Here is a 16,504-nt window from a genome sequence, read left to right as displayed (position 1 = left end):
AAGAAAAAATTAACCTTGTTCATGTTCTAATTGAAGAGGACTGACAACTAACATCAAGAACAATAGCCAACACCATAGATATCTCAATTAGTTTAATTTACACAATTCTGACTGAAAAATTAAAGTTGAGCAAACTTTCTACTTGATGGGTGCCAAACTATTGCACCCAGATCAGCTGCAGACAAGAGCAGAGCTTTTGATGGAAATTTTAAACATGTCGGATCAAGACCCTGAAGTATGGCTTTGAAGAATAGTAACAGGTGGTAAAACACAACTTATCAGTTGATCCTGAAGACAAAGCAGAATCAAAGCAATGGCTACTGGTTCAGCCCTATAGCATAGCAGTTAAGTGCCATGCAAAGGAGGCCGGATCCCCTATAGCCAACTCAGGTTTGAATCCCACTCCCAGTAGCAACACAATGGGTACACACAAGTGCCCAGGATCCTAACAGGATGGAGAAGTGGAGGAAGAAACATTGCAGCAAGACCAGGGCCCGTTAGCATGTGCTTTTGCTCTCACTCTCTCTCTTGTGCATATGCATGCACACACTTTGATCATGAAAAACAGGAACCCCCCCCCAAAAAAAAAAAAGAACCCCCAATGGTTACCAAAAGGTGGAAGTGATTCAGTCAAAGTAAAGGCATACTGGTCAAGAGCGTTAAGTCTTGGCAACAGTTTTTTGGGGGGAGCCTCAAAGAATTTTGCTTGTTGAATCTCTGGAAAGCCAAAGAAGAATAACATCATCTTATTAAGAGTGTTCTGAGAAAGTTAGCCAAAGTTTTAGCAGCGGAATGCCTGGGAAAGCTTTAATAGAAGTTCATCCCCCACCACAGTTCTCCTGCTTAATCCTTTCATCAAATGAGGGTAATTTTGTGAGCTTTAGTGGGAAATCATTAGGCATTGACCTTAAATTACTAATTTGGTTCCCTCAGATATTTTTTTAATTTTAATTAATTATTTTTTTGCTTCCTAACCTTAAAAAAAATCTTTGAAAGGCACACTTTTTCAGTAAATGTTAAAAAAAAAAAAAAAAAACTGCGTTGACATAGACAAATTCTCAGGACCCTTAACTCTATAGGGGTAGATTAAATGGCTGCCATTATAGCCTGCAAAAGAGCTTTGAATTTGATCAAAACTGCATTGAGAAATAGTTACATTAAAATTTTTAAAGTATTATTTAAATTTATTTTAATTTTACTAGAGAGAGAGAGAGAGAAAAAAAAAGTGAGAAAGCAAGCCACCAGGTCTGGGACTCGAACTGTGGTCAGCCATGTGGGAGTCCAGTGTCCTTAACCACCATGCTACCTGCTGGTCCCTAAAGTTACATTTTAATTTTTTATCTTTTAATTCCTTTTGTCTACAAACTTTTGTGTTTTTGTTGTTGTTGGAGAGATTTTTGCTATAGGGCATGTGTGCTCGCTGGAGAAACAGAGAGAGACAGAGAGACAGTGATAAATCACCTCCCTGAGGAATGGCCACTATGCAATCCTGTCTTCTCCATTCTCCTCTTGGGATTTTGGGCATGCTTGTACATGCACTCAGCATGAGTATCAAGCCTCCAGGTCGCGGACTTGAACTGCGGTTGACCATGTGGGCGTCCCGCGACGTAACCATTATGCCATCTACTGGTACCCTCACAAACTTTTAAAAGTTCTCTCATTTTGGGCTCTTAACAGTTAAATGTATATTAACATTCTCTGGACCCTTGCTAGTCACATTGTGGCACCTGGACCAGCAGCATTGGCATCCTGAGAGCTGACTGGGAGGGAGCAGTGCTGGTGCCTCACCAGCCCACAGAGGATTTGTATGCCAGCCCCTCTACACCACCCCATAGATGAGCCCTAGGGTGTCCGCAGAGCACAGTCTGGCTCTGGATGGGTGCAATAGTGTGGTCCCTGTGCAGCTGCCCCAGGTATATAAAGCAGTGACAGATGGGGTCTAGGCCTAGCATCAGTATGAATCTTGGGAGGAAAGGATATTTCCAAGGCTCAGACACTGGGGAGCAGGGTTCCACAGGGCACAGTGGCAACTCAGGCATCAGAAGAAAGGGTACTGGGGCCAGCAGGTGACATGGTGGTTGAGGTACTGGTCCTTGGGGGTTGTAGCTTCTCCCTCAATATTTTTGTCATAATTAATCTTCAAATTGCATAATCTACTGACTTTATCCTGTCATATCTACTATTCTATCTAATCTGTTTAGTTATTGCTTTTCAGATATTGAATTTTTTAGTTTCCAATTTATATTTTCTATATTCTTTTTTTTTTTTTTGGAAAGGTTTCTGCCTTAGGGAGCATGTGCTCTCTGCAGAGAGAGACAGAGACAGTGAGAAGGAAAGTGAGGGAAAGCCACCTCCAGGGGGGTGGCTGCATCACAATCCCTTCTCCACTCTCCTCCCAGGATCTTGGGCATGCACACATGCACACGTGCCCAGTGTGATTTTCAAGTCACTGGGTCTGGGACTGTAACTGTGGTTGGCCATGTCAGAAACCAGTGACCATCTGCTGGTCCCTACATTTCCTATATTCTGATAGGATTTCCCATTTAAAAAACAATTTCAAGTATTTTTGCTTTACTACTTGGAGCATATTAAAATCAGTGTATTAAAGTCCTTGTCTGCTTATTTCAGCATTAAGTTGTGTCCTGGATATGGAATAAAATAATGAGGATCTGGAAACTTGTATTTTTCTGAAGCATGTTGATATTTTTGTTTTGCTATAGAGTGTGTGCACTTGCCGGGGAGAGATGGGGAGAGGGAGAGAGGAAAAGTGAGATCACCTTCCCAGAGCAGATGGCTGCAATCCCTTCTCTTTCAGTCTCTTCCTGGAATTTTGGGCACATATGCACCCACACATACGTACCCACATGCACCCAGCGTGATTTTCACGTCACCAGGTCTGGGACTCAAACTGTGCAGTCAGTCATGTGGGATCCAGTTCCTTAACTAACATGGCCCCCGGAAGCTAAAATTTTTTATGTTCTAATTCCTAAAAAGCAATTATGTCAAACACCAATTAATAGCTGTTGAATGAACCCTATAAAAAAGTAAATTGTATGTAAAATCTTAGCTAAGAAGAAAAGGAATACATAGTTATTATAGATCTTATGGAAGTGGTGGTATTTGAGATGGGTCTAGAAGGAAAAATGGCAGAATTCTAGGCAGAGACACAGAACAAAGTATTCCAGGCAGGAGGGCAGTGCTCTGACTTGCTGTCCCATAATGTGGTTTAGGTAAAATCCAATTCGACAACTCACAAAACATTGAGTGAGGCATGGATAGTGGTATACTCTTTATGAATATTACAAACCATTGACTTCCACTCCTTTACAGCAGTAGAATGTGTTGTAATCAACTTCCCTGATAGAAGAGTTGTATTCCAGCTATGGCAGCTCCTTCATCATCTCTCCACTGATTCCTGGAACCAGGAAAATCTTTTTCTTCATTTTTGCTGTCCTCATTCTTCTTGCTCAAATTTTCCCAGGTAGGACCAGCAGTTAGCATAATGGCTATGTCGCTGGACTCCCATGTAGTTGACCGCGGTTCGAGTCCCGGACCTGGTGGCTTAAACTCACGCTGGGCACGTGTGCTTGCGTGCCCAAGATCCCGGGAGGAGAAAGGAGGAAAAAGGATTGCGGTGTGGCCATCACCCCCAGGGGGTGATTTCTCACTTTCTGTCTCTCTGTCTCTCTTTGTCTGTCTGGCGAGCACTGAGGCCTCACCATCTTGCTGTGTGCTGTGCTACAGCTGTTCGATCTGAACACAGGCAGGTCTGGACTTCTGAGTGTGTGTTTCACAGCCAAGAGCTGGTTAGGGACTAGACTGGTCCTTAGCTCCCTCCAAGATAACCCCAAGCCATAGCTGCAACAAAGCATAGCATGACTGTTGGCAATTCCCACAGCATGTACAGGAAACACAATCAAGGCTCTTACCAATGGTGATACAATCACTGTATCTTCCTGGCTTTCAGAAGGGGTTTCCAGTCCCCTGAGCAGACTAAGAAAGTTTATTTAGTAACTCTGTGGGTAAAAGATGCACACTCCAGGCCTTCCAGGTGAGACAGTGTGGTTGCTGACAATGGCAGGCCAAGACACTCTCCTTGGGCTCCTTGTCCCTTAATGGCAGAAGCCAAAAGCAGATCTTGGCCCCCAAAGCAGACTTAGGAAAAATGTGACGGCACTAGAGAGCCAAGGACACCTTCCTAGGTCTTACAGGAAAACACAAGCACTTACTATGTTCTAGAGTAGACTTGCAAATTTGTCTAGGGTTTTAGGTATGCTAAGTTGTCAGGAAAGTAATGACACACTTTTGCATAGAAAAATACATCATGACTTTCCCAACAAGCTAATATAGGGGCACCCCTGGAAGAGCAGGGAGGTACATGTCTTCACAATAATATGGAAGTCTCTTATTAAAAGTGTGGCCTAAGTAGGGTAGCAGGAATACAGGAACATCAGTGTGAATATGCATCTTTTGGAGAACTCTCTAAAATGGCCACCAGTAAATAGATAATCTCCTAAACAGAGAAATGCTATTCAATATTGTATAACAAACAAAAAATCCCTAATAAAAACATAGTAATAGGAATATAATCACAGTAAGAAAATGATGAGGGTCACTAATACTAATAATAATTATTAACTACTAATATAAAGTAGATTTAAGGGGACCAGCAGTTAGCATAATGGCTATATCGCTGGACATCCATGTAGTCGACCGCGGTTCGAGTCCCAGACCTGGTGGCTTAAAACTCACACCAGGCACGTGTGCGTGCCCAAGATCCCATGAGGAGAATGGAGGAGAAAGGATTGCAGCATGGCCATCTCCCCTGGGGGGTAATTTCTCGCTTTCTGTCTCTCTTTCTCTCTCTGTCTGGCAAGCGCACGCGCCCTATAACAACAACAACAAAAAAACTCTCAAAAAAAAAATAGTAGATTTAAGATCAGATATAGAATCCTCAAAGTAAATAACAAGGTATCAGTGGTAGGTCTCTTGCGGTAGTTTAGTTTCAGAATCCTAGATCTGCACAAAGAAAATAGGTCCATAAGGAAATCAAGCAGCAGAATGGAAGACATGAGAAGAACACAAACCTTTACCCAACCATGAGAAGAGTAAACTCGGTATATCACTCAAGCCCCACATGAGATGCTTGAGGAGCTGTGGTAGAGGGATCTTGGTCCTCATAGCAGATACTTAGCTCACAACAGACACTTAACGGATCTTGGAAGATTGCCAGCCGGCTGATATGAGTGGGAGTCATGAAGGAAGAAGACAGACTCACAGCTAGAATGTAGAAGTGGAGCCTATCCTAAACATTAAGTCTCCAGCCCTACTTTGGCCCTCACCTCCTGGCTTTCCTTCCTACCATCTCTTCCACCCAGAACCAGAGCAGCTGGATAACTTGATTAGCCTAGCGAAGCTTGGGTCTCTTGGAGGTAGACACCCTCAGTGCTCCCAGACCACTAGCGGGCAACAAAGGCCACCCTGAGTCTTCCTCAAGGAATATTCTGTGGTTCCTGGGGTGAGTGGGTATCATCTCTGTGCCTTCCAAGGCAGCTCCGCTGACCCTAGAACCAGAGGCCCTCTAACGAGGAAGAGATCATTATTCCCAGCCAGTGATGTGGACAGAGCTATCTTATGCACACTGCATGGTACTTCAGAGAGGATGCCTCTTCAACAGGCCATCCAGGTGATCCTCACCACACTGTCATCCTACAACCATTGTGCTTAGACAAAGCTGTAGTTGTTCCTGAAATAGAGACTAGGGTTTTTTTTGTTTGTTTGTTTTAAGAATTATTTGTTAAATTTTATTTATTATTATTATTATTTAAATTTGCTATAGGTCACATGCAGAACTTTTTTTTAAGAGAGATTTTTGCTATAGGGTGCGTGTGCTTGCTGGAGAGAGAGAGACAGAAAGTAAAAAATTGCCCCCCGGGGGCGGGGGGGACGGCCATGCCACAATCCCTCTCCTCCATTCTCTTCTTGGTATTTCAGGCACGCACACATGCCTGGTATGAGTTTTAAGTAGCTGGGTCTGGGACTCAAGCCACAGTCAACTATGTGAGAGTCCAGCAATGTATCCATTATACCATCTGTTGGCCCTAAGGACTAGTTTTTTAATAAGGGAGTTTTTCTAAGGAATGGCTGGAAATTTTTTAATTGGAAAAAAATAACAAAATTATACATCAATACACTCTAACATTTTAAAAAATATATTTAAAAATTTTAATTGACAGGAACCAGCAGTTGGCATAATGGCTATGTTACTGGACTCCCATGTAGTTGACCATGGTTCAAGTCCCAGACCTGGTGGCTTAAACTCACGCCGGGCGCACATGCATGCGTGTCCAAGATTCCAAGAGGAGAATGGAGGAGAAGGAATTGTGGTATGGCCATCCCCCGCCTGGGGGGTGATTTTTCACTTTCTGTCTCTGTCTTTCTTTTTCTTTCTGGCGAGTGCATGCACCCTTATAGCAAAAAATCCTCTCCAAAAAAAAAAAAAGTTTTAATTGACAAATATTTGTGTATATTTATAGGGTATGACATGATATCTTGATCTATTCATACATTATGGTTAGATTCAATTAATTCATTAACATATCCTTCGCCTCACCAATTTACCATGTTTTTGGATGAGAAGTTAAAAAATCTATTTTAGCAATGCTGAAATATACATCTTTAATAATGTGGTCTCCACGCAGTACAGGGCTCATCAGAACTTATTCTTCCAGTCTAACTGAAACTGTGCAACCTTTCATCAACATTTTCTCTTTCTCTAGCTCTTCTTCTTTCCTACCCTCTCAGCCTCTGCAACCCACATTTCTACTCTCTATATAAGATCCACTTTCTTAGACTTCACATGTGAGTTCATACAGCATTTGTCTTTCTATGCCTGGCTTCTTTCAGCTTTCATGTGATCTAACTCCCAGCCAATGAAACAGACACTGGAGAGGTGTCTGACCTTAGCTCATTTAGATATCCCCTGTGTATAAATCTTTCACATAAACTTCAGTGTTGCTTTTGTTTTCTTAATCAGAAGATGGGTAACTTTAAAAGATAAACACGTTTGAGTAAAAACTCTAAATATTAGAAAGTGAAAATGGGGAGCCTGCAGGTGGCATGGTGGTTAAAGTGCTGGACTCCCACATGGCTGACTGTGGTTTGAGTCCCAGACCTGGTGGCTTACTTTCTCAGTTTCTCTCTCTCTCTCTCTCTCCATCTCTCTTTGGTGAGCACATGTGCTCTATAGCAAAATTTAAAAAATAATACAATTAGACAAATAATTATTTTAAAAATGAAAAATAAATGTTGGAACAGTTGTTACTAGTTACAATGAAGTAGGCCATTTTTTCAGCAGAACTGCAGTGATTTTGAAATTAAGAAAGGCCTCTAATGAGAACTATCTAACAAAATGCTGAGTCATGGGAAGGTCTGTTTGAGGAACGGTCAGATGAGAAACCAAGAACAGGTATTTAAAGAAAAACAAGAATCAGGATAATTGCTCAAAGGAAAGTGACTGACTTTGATTGACTAGTGATGAACAATTTGCATGTGCTGGTATCTATAAATACTGAACACATATTTAACTTTTTGAGAGTTTGGTGGGGCTTGCTGTCTCCTTGTAACCTGACTGCAGAAATAAACTCCCTTTTTCTCCAGCCTCTGCCTATTGTTTCACTGACCATTTGTAGAAGCAGCTGGACTTAGTTTGCTGGATACAATAGAAAAACAAGAAGGGTAAATTTATTTGGAAATAATCTTTAAGAAATTCCAAAGATAATAGAAGAGACAGTTTTAACTCACACATTTCAAGTTAAATGTATTAAAGATTTTAACAAAGCTACTGAAAATGCAGTTTTACTATTGTGGACAGAAATCTGACTGCTTTTTCCTATTTTTCCAAAGTCCTTTCAAGAGAGCCTAGGAAGAGTCACGCTCACAAACATTAACAGGTAATTTTTTTCCCATTTAACAGGGTTCTTCCTAAATCCTGTCCCTGGCATAGTATCTTTGAGATGTATATTCAACTGATTACAGTATATTATTTTGCTAACCTCTTCCCAAGGCACAGAACTTCCCTTTCCTTGAGATGTAGATTTAGTATTTCTTTGTAAATCTCTTCCCAGGACACAGATCTTCTCTTCCAATCACCAGCAAAGGAATTGTGGAACCCAACTATAACCTACAAGTTCCCGCTTCCACATGTCCCGTCTTTTTGGGTCAGACCAATAGAAAATCTCTTCACAGAATTTTGTGTCAATCTCAAAAACAAATAAAAAGAACCCTTGAATGTGATCACCCCGAGAAAGGCATGTATGCCTCTTCTCCAGGCCTAGGTCACTCATATTTGGCTTAGAAATAAACCGCATTAATTATTAATTTTTACAGTTGATTATTTTTGAGTTGACACTATTTTTTTTAATGTTCATGTGAGAGAATAGACATCCTTGTTATAGGTAGATTTTATGAGTAGGAAGTCCCAATATGCCAACGAGGAGGACATTTGCCTCATAGCTTATCAGGGGATACAACCAGACCCTCTGTGAGGACGCCCCTCCCACCTGGCTCCCTGCACTGGGAAGGGGAGGCTGATCCCATTTTTCTTATTACCTAAGTTTTCTTAAAGGAAAACACTTAGGGAAGGTTGTTATCATCCCTCCTGTCAATTCACATATATACACAGGAATTCAATGGGATGTTTGGTCAATACCCCAATTTTCATTGGAGTAATTAACTAATAGGGCAGCTCATCCCTATGTGGATGCTCATATCTTCAAAGTCCACACAGGGCATGTGTAATTAGATAATCAGAATTCTTACCTAAGGGGAAGTACACAAACACAGATAAAAGCCCAGGAATTCGAACAAAGGCACTCAGGTACAATGACAGACTTCCCCTCCTGAATATTCATGAGAAGACCTCAAGATAAAAGTAACACCTAGAGGCCAGAGGTGGTGTGGTGGTTGGGCTGCTGGACTCCCCCATAACAAAATGAGGTTCCAGTTCCAGACCTGGCAGCTTGAAAATCACACAGGGCACATGAGCCTGAATGCCCAAAATCCCAGGAGAAGAATGGAGAAGGGACTGTGTGGCACGGCCATCACCCGAAGATGAGGGAGGGAGTGATTTCTCATTTTCGTTCTGTCTTTGTCTCTCTCCTAGCCAGAGAGCGCAAATGCCCTATGGCAAAAAACCCTAATAACAACAACAAAAAACACCTAATCCCATTCCCAGATGCAATAGTCCTTCTCTGGCAGCTGCCTACCTGCATGCCTTTCTGGCATGGGGGGTGTATTTCTTTTCTGATAAAAAAATCTTTACTTTTCTATTAAAATGTCTCTTTTCCTACTTTATACGTTTGTGGTTTTTCATTGTGTCTTACGGCAGGTCTCTAACCTTAGAGATCTAGACCAAAAAAACTGAGTATTTTACACAACACAGTTCTGCTCCCCCATCAGATAACACCTATCAAATTTATCTGGGACTATTTTTAAATTACTATTTCAATCTTCAAAAGAATAATCACATATTTTCTAATAAAACACTTATTTTACATGTCTCATTACCAATGCTTGACAGAAAACATTCAGAAGTAAGAAACAACGACAAATTAAGCTATCTCATATTTTCGAGTAAATGCTCAGATAGCGCTGGAAAATAAATATAATGATGTGAGCTGAAATATATTTTGAAAATAATGACTTTTGCATATTTGCCAATAATAATTTTGCAAATTATGTATTACATCCATATTTGTCTGAGGGTATATACATCCTCTCGGTACGTGTGAAAAAAGAACAAATTAAACGTAAAGCAGGAGGAATAAAACTGTGTACTGCAAATTTTTTTTTTTTTTTGGAGAGATTTTCACTGTAGGACGTGTGCGCTCGCCAGACAGACAGAGAGAGACAGAGACAGAAAGCGAGAAATCACCCCCCAGGGGGGATGGTCACGCCGCAATCCCTTCTCCTCCATTCTCCTCTGGGGATCTTGGGCACGCACGCACGCACACGCGCCCGGCGTGAGTTTTAAGCCACCAGGTCCAGGACACGAACCCCGGTCGACTACGTGGGAGTGCAGCGACATAGCCATTACGCTAACTGCTGGTTCCCTGCAAATTTTTTTAAAAGATTTTTTTCTATAGGACAAGTGTGCAGGCCTTTCCCTTCCCTCCCTTCCCTTCCCCTCCCCTCCCCTCCCCTCCCCTCCCCTTTCCTTCCCTTCCTTTTCTTTTCTTTCTCTGTCTGTCTTCTTTTTTTTTTTAGACCCTGGCCAGTGAATCCCTGAAACTGGGTCTGAAATTGCACCTCTGCTCCCGCGGGATGGGGAGTAGCAATGGAAACTGAGATCCTCTGTGATCCTCGGTGTTAGCAAAGTCCCAGAGGCTGAGACTGGCCGTCACCTTCCAGCCTCTGTCCTAAACAGCTCATCTCTTAACTGCAGAGTCCTGGACGGTCTCGATCCAACCACTGCCCACACTCAGGAGGCAGAATCCCGCCTGCCGACACCGACTCACTCACAGAATGCTGTGGACTTCAACTGTTTTCGACGCAGTTGGGAAGGAAGCGTTTCCGCCGTCAGCAGGAGCGGCCTGAAAATGCTAAGCGTTTGCGCTCCTACCTCTGAAGCCAATTTACACCAGCTGCATAGGCTGCCCCACCACGCCACTCAAAACTCCTGGGAGGACCCAGAGTTCCTCGGGGCCGAGTGACTGACAGACTGAGACATCCTGGGGGCGGGGCGAGGAGTTCAGGCCCCGCCCACACGCTGGCCCCGCCCCGTCCGGGCAGCAATTTCCTGCCCACCCGGAAGCCGACTTGAGCGGCGGAGCGAGTTTCAGTATTTCTAGTTCACAGCCGGAGCAGCCGTGTCCAGCACCTGGTCTTCCGCAGGCAGGTTCCGGGTGTCACTGCGGCTGTCACCATCCAGGGACCCCACGTCGCTGTGAGACACTCCGAGTCCATTTCCTGGTCCGCGTCAGTGTCGGCTAAACCTCCCGCTGGCCGGCCCGCCTTCCTCCGCCTTTGTGCCTTCGGACTTTCCCCCGCCTCTCTTCTTTTCCCCGCGCCAGTCCACGTTCGGTTCACGTCCCGGCTTGGAGGTGGGTTCTGGTTCTTCGCCGCCCTTGGTGGGCAGTACCCGGACACCGTGCCCTCCCACTGGCCCTAGGATTAGGATTGCGCAGACCCGGTTCTCAGACCTCCCTGCATGTTCACGTCCTTCTGGGCCAGCCTTGCTTTCCTCTGGCCTCTCCTTAGCCTCTGAGCCCTGGGCTGGGGGACTTTACCAGCCACTGCTCCGTGACACCCCATTCTGTCCCAGATCCTATTCTAGTGGCTGTGGCTGCCAGGGTGTTTATACTACGAATGTCCCAATGGAAAGTGTGGTCCTTCTGAGCGGGGCAAGCCCCTTCCTTTTTATTTCTGAAAATGCCAAGAGGCTGGGGAGGAGAAATAGAATAGAGAGAAAGAGAACCAGGGTAAGGAAAAGAGTCTGGGGGAGAGAAAGAGATACTGAAACAGGATGGGTGGGTGGGCCCTACCGTCTTGGAAAGACATAGGAGTGAAAGTGAAGTGGACAAGAAGTGACATACAGAAATAAGGATAAAAGATAAGGGAATCTGCAGAGAGGCAGGACAGAAAGATTTGACCAACAGAGGAGGAGTGAAAGAAAGATCATAAATTCATTCTTTTTTTTAAAAAAATTTCCAGTTTACATTATTGTTAGTATTACTGTGTCAGATTGAGATTATAAATCCCTAGAAAACCCATCATGGTTTTTTAGTCTTTATATTGCAGGTACCCTTGGTTGCTTAGCATACAGTTTTACACTACTTCAGTGTGCACCTAGTAAGGACATTGATTATTTTTTATATTAACAATGAAAACCTAGTTTAAAATTTTACTTTGATATTTAATAGTTTTTTTATTCTTCTGTGTGATCTTTTTTGAGAGGTTTTTGCTATAAGGCGCGTGTGTTCGACAGACAGACGGAGAGACAGAAAGTGAGAAATCACCTCCCGAGGGGATGGCCACACTGCAGTCTCTTCTCCATTCTCCTCTTGGGATCTTGGGCACACACCCACACGCGCCTGGTGTGAGTTTTAGGCCACTAGGTCCAGGACGCGAACCACGGTCGACTACATGGGAGTCCAGTGACATAGCCATTACACTAACTGCTGGCCCCTCTGTGTGATCATTTAACTCAGTGAGTCTGAACTGAAGTTTCCAACAAATTTTATGTTCCCTTTGCCTTTTCTCCACACATGCTCAAGAATGGGCTGGATTATGGAGCTATTTTTGTTCTCTAACAGTTCCCATTTAATCATGGTGAATGTCTTGTACAGAACTATTTCTATAACTTATCTTTCCTCTCTTCCAGTGCCAACAAACAGATCATCTTAACTATGTCGTTTTTCATAGGTTAATGTGATATTCTGGACAAGAAGAGTGAAATACTTGAGATCACTGTGATTAAAACCACGAGAGAAGTCACTGTTACTCAAGATATGAAATATGGCTTGTAATCTAGGAGAAAGGGTGAGAAGGGCAACACCTGGCACTGTCCCATTTAGATCATGTTGTAACGGTGATGGGTATTTTCTACTGGCCTACCCTGCTGATCTCCTTTCTTAATTTGATGTGTAGGCACACATTCCCAAGGGTGTTGACTAGGGGAAAGTTAAGACATTTCAAACCATTTGTCATGTCAAAGCCTAATCTTAATGATCTTTTCATTTTATTGTATCAACATTTACTTCAACACTCTCATTTTCTAATTTTGACTGTTAGTGTCCCTTTTCTGTTTTTGTTTTGAATCTATTATGTTTCATTATTTAACTGCTTCCTCCAGGATTCTAGATTCATAGCTGTCCAGTACAGTAATTACTAGACGTGTGTCTAAAAAGTTTAAATTTAGAGGCCAGCAGGTGGTTACGGAACTGGATTCCCACATGGCTGACTAGGTTCAAGCCCTGGACCCAATGATTTGAAAATCACACTGGGCAGGAGTATATATATGCCCAAAATCTTCCGAGGAAAACAGAGGAGAAGGGATTGTGGCATAGCCATCCTTACTGGGGGTGACTTCTCACTTTCCCTCTCTCTATCTCTGTCTCTCTCCAGTTAGCACGCGTACCCTATGGCAAAAAACTAAAAAAAAAAAAAATATATATATATATATAACTAAACTACAAATACTCAATATCACTAACCAGATTTCAAGTGATCTGTATTTACATAGGCCTCATAGCTACTCTATTAGATAGAGTATTTTTTCCATCCAAGAAGTTCTGTTGGGCATGTCGATTAATCACTTTGTTTTTATTATACCTTTTGGCTTATAAATTTTTAATATTCTGCTTACCTATATTAATTTTTATGTGTGTTCTCTTGTGTTTTTTTTTTTATTGTTTTAACTTACCTGGATCGATTTTTATTTAATCTTCTTTAAAAAAAAAAAAAAAAAACACTATATAAATAGGGACCAGCAGCTGGCGTAATGGTTATGTCACTAGACTCCCATGTACTTGACCACAGTTTGAGTCCCAGTGGCTCAAAATTCACGCCAGGTGCATTGTGTACGCATGCCCCAAATCTCAAGTCCCTGAAATTACTATTTATACATTTTCTCACACATGTGTATGAACTTCAAAAACATACGGGAAAATTGGAATTCAAATGCAGAGGGTTTTTTTGGTGCAAAATTTTGTAATCCAGTCATACTTTTTAATAATATGCCTTTCTACAAACTTTTTTTTCTTTTTCTTTTTCTTTCCTTTTCTGTTTTTTCTTTTCTTTTTTTTCTTTTTTTGGAGAGGTTTTTGCTATAGGGCATGTGTGCTTGCCAAAAAGAGAGAGACAGAGAGACAGAAAGCAAGAAATCACCCCTCAGGGGGGATGACCACTCTGCAATCCCTTCTCCTCCATTCTCCTCTCGGGATCTTGGGCACACACACACACACGTGCCCGGTGTGAGTTTAAGCCACCAGGTCTGGGACTCGAACAGCTGTCAACTATATGGGAGTCCAGCGACATAGCCATTACGCTAACTGCTGGTTCCTTCTTTTCTTTTCTTGATCAGAGAGAGAGAGAGACAGAGAGAGGGGGGAAAAGTGAGAAAGCAAGCTGCCAGTTACAGGACTCAAACCGTGGTTGGCCATGTGGGAATGTCCAGCACCTTAACCACCATACCACTTGCTGGTCCCTATACAAACTTTTTGAAGACACCCCTGATATATGTGTGTGCGGTGTGTATAATTGAGAACAGGAATGTTGTAGATGATAAAGATTAATATAAAACACAGTTTCAAAGATTTTAGCTGCTATTTAAAAAAATATTACAGTCCCTGGATTTCCTACTAATCCTCAGTCATTCTGTATTTTCTGGGCATCCTTGACCTAAAGGACTGTGTCAGTACATAACAGTAACGTTACAGTACTTATACTCCTGCTTCTTTCTGATACAGGGGATTTTAAAGGCTTGATTGGCAGGGTGGGAACCACCAATCTCTATAAATGGTATAAATGTAATTAATATAATCATAAAATAGATTATTCTTTGATTAATATCCAGTTCCATGGAAGAAAGGTCTGAAAGTTAGGATTTTATAAGAGCAGAAAGGTACACAGCTTCAGTAGCTATGGTGGATTTTGGAAACATTGCCAGCAAATAAAGCAAGAGTAAGAGAATCTCAGAAATTCCATAATAGTTACCTACAGGTGGAAATCCCTGTGTGGGATGAGTCAGGGATCTCTATATTTTGGAATCAGGGAAGAAATTGAGTAACACTGACAGCAGGGGCTAATTCACGTAAAATCCAGTGCTTTTCATGATCTTATCCATGATATATGTATTTCTGTTTTGTTTATTAGCATTCACATTAGCCTTCTTAACTCATGCCATGCATTAAAAGAAGAGTCTTGTACCTGTTTAGAGTGAACTGCAATTTTTTTGTTGTTTAGGTGAGAGTTCACATTGAAATGAAGGTCTGAGGCTTCATGACAGGTGTATCTAGACATTGTGCACAAGACTGGAGTCTGACGGCTTCTTTTTCCATCCACAGTTTACCTGACTACTGCTTGGAATGTGAGTGAAAACGCAGAGGAAGACTGTGAGAAACTGAGTTAATGGCAATGCATCCACTGGTGAGTAGAAGATGCCTTTTTCTACTGAAATTGCACTCCTAATCCCAGAAAATGGGTAGGATTTTACTATTTGCATGGATATTTTAAACACATCAGGTGATTTTCATGGATCTGAGCTCCATTTAAGTTTTCTCAGGAACCTGGGATGGTTATCTTAGGTCAGGAACTCATCAATTTATATCATACTAATATCTATAATATCACTCAGTATCACACTAATATGTGGTACCTTTTTTTTTTTTAATAAGTTTGTGTTTACAGAAGAAATGACATATTTTTTTCTCCCTCAATAAGTTCATGGCCTCATTGGCAAATTGACTCATTAACCATGCTATTAGTTGTAATGAATGCACGTGGTAGAAATAAGTGAGGAGTAAAACCCTGCAGCCTAATAGGGAGGTGCAGTCAGTCATTGCTGTCATAAGTCCTGGAATGATGAGATCTGTGCAGAGTTGAGGAAAAATGAGAGCATGTTAGTCCAGGGAAGGGAGGAATCATTAGTCCATGAGGAATCATTCCTTTTTCCCCAAAATTTCAATCTTCTTAAAATTGATAGAATATATTTAAGCATTTGAAAATTGCTGAAAAGATAACTTAAATACTTATCATTCTTGTCACTCTTTCTCCCACTTAGTAATTAACAATTTTTTTCTTATTTGATAACTGAAAACAATGTGTAGGAAATATTATTAACTTAATTGTGGCTGTGTAATGAAGAGTATAGTAGAACAAATTTAGTGTGTGTAATATCATTGAAGTCCTGGGAAAATTTTCAAAGAAATAGATAGACAAAAGCCAGTAAAGATGCTTCTTTTATACTTAATAAAGATAAAAGAATTATAATAAAGCTACAAGGCAGTAACAACTGATATTTGGGGTTTTCACAGAAAAAGTAGAATGGGAGGTGTCTTCCTTCAGAAATGGTCAGTCTAAGACTATTCTTCAGTCCAGAAGTCTCAAATGTCCCTGGCTTTATGCTACTGAACTATCTGTCCTTACCTTATTATGAACATCTGAGTCACAATGCATTGAAAGAGTTTATACCTACTGATACCAAGATCTGTATGACACTTGTTCAGTTCTGAAGGATGATGAAGATTACATCAAGGTTCTCTTCCATTTTTTTTAACAGAGATTTTTTTTTATAGAGCATGGGCATTAACTGGAGACACAGAGAGAGACAGAGAAAGAGAAAGTGAGAAGTCACTCCTCAGGAGGGATGATCATGCCACAGTCCTTTCTCCATTCTCCTCTGGGGGTTTGGGTGCACAGACACACAAGCCTGGCATGAATTTCAAGCTGGCAGGTCCAGGACTCAAATTTCAGTCAGCCATGTGTGAATCCAGTGTCTTAGCCT

At 41.8% G+C, this 16,504-nt stretch overlaps 1 protein-coding gene across 2 annotated transcripts in view; it reads left to right on the top strand.

Annotated features, from left to right (window-relative positions):
- Positions 1-10,746: 10,746 nt before the first annotated feature.
- Positions 10,747-16,504, top strand: part of LOC102501935 (zinc finger protein 883-like) — a 12,745-nt gene continuing 6,987 nt past the window's right edge. The window contains exons 1-3 of one of the 2 annotated variants that reach the window (XM_006163643.3): positions 10,747-11,102; positions 12,424-12,540; positions 15,066-15,147. In XM_006163643.3, the coding sequence (XP_006163705.1) occupies positions 15,130-15,147 (18 nt within the window). In that variant the 5' untranslated portion in view covers positions 10,747-11,102; positions 12,424-12,540; positions 15,066-15,129. The remainder of the gene's footprint in view (positions 11,103-12,423; positions 12,541-15,065; positions 15,148-16,504) is intronic. The other variant, XM_014582181.2, reaches the window with a different exon arrangement.

This window comes from Tupaia chinensis, unplaced genomic scaffold (assembly GCF_000334495.1).
Source record: "Tupaia chinensis unplaced genomic scaffold, TupChi_1.0 Scaffold142716_1, whole genome shotgun sequence".
Taxonomy (NCBI): Eukaryota; Metazoa; Chordata; class Mammalia; order Scandentia; family Tupaiidae; genus Tupaia; species Tupaia belangeri.
Note: the sequence above shows the minus strand (reverse complement) of the source record. Positions and strands in the feature narration are given on the sequence as shown.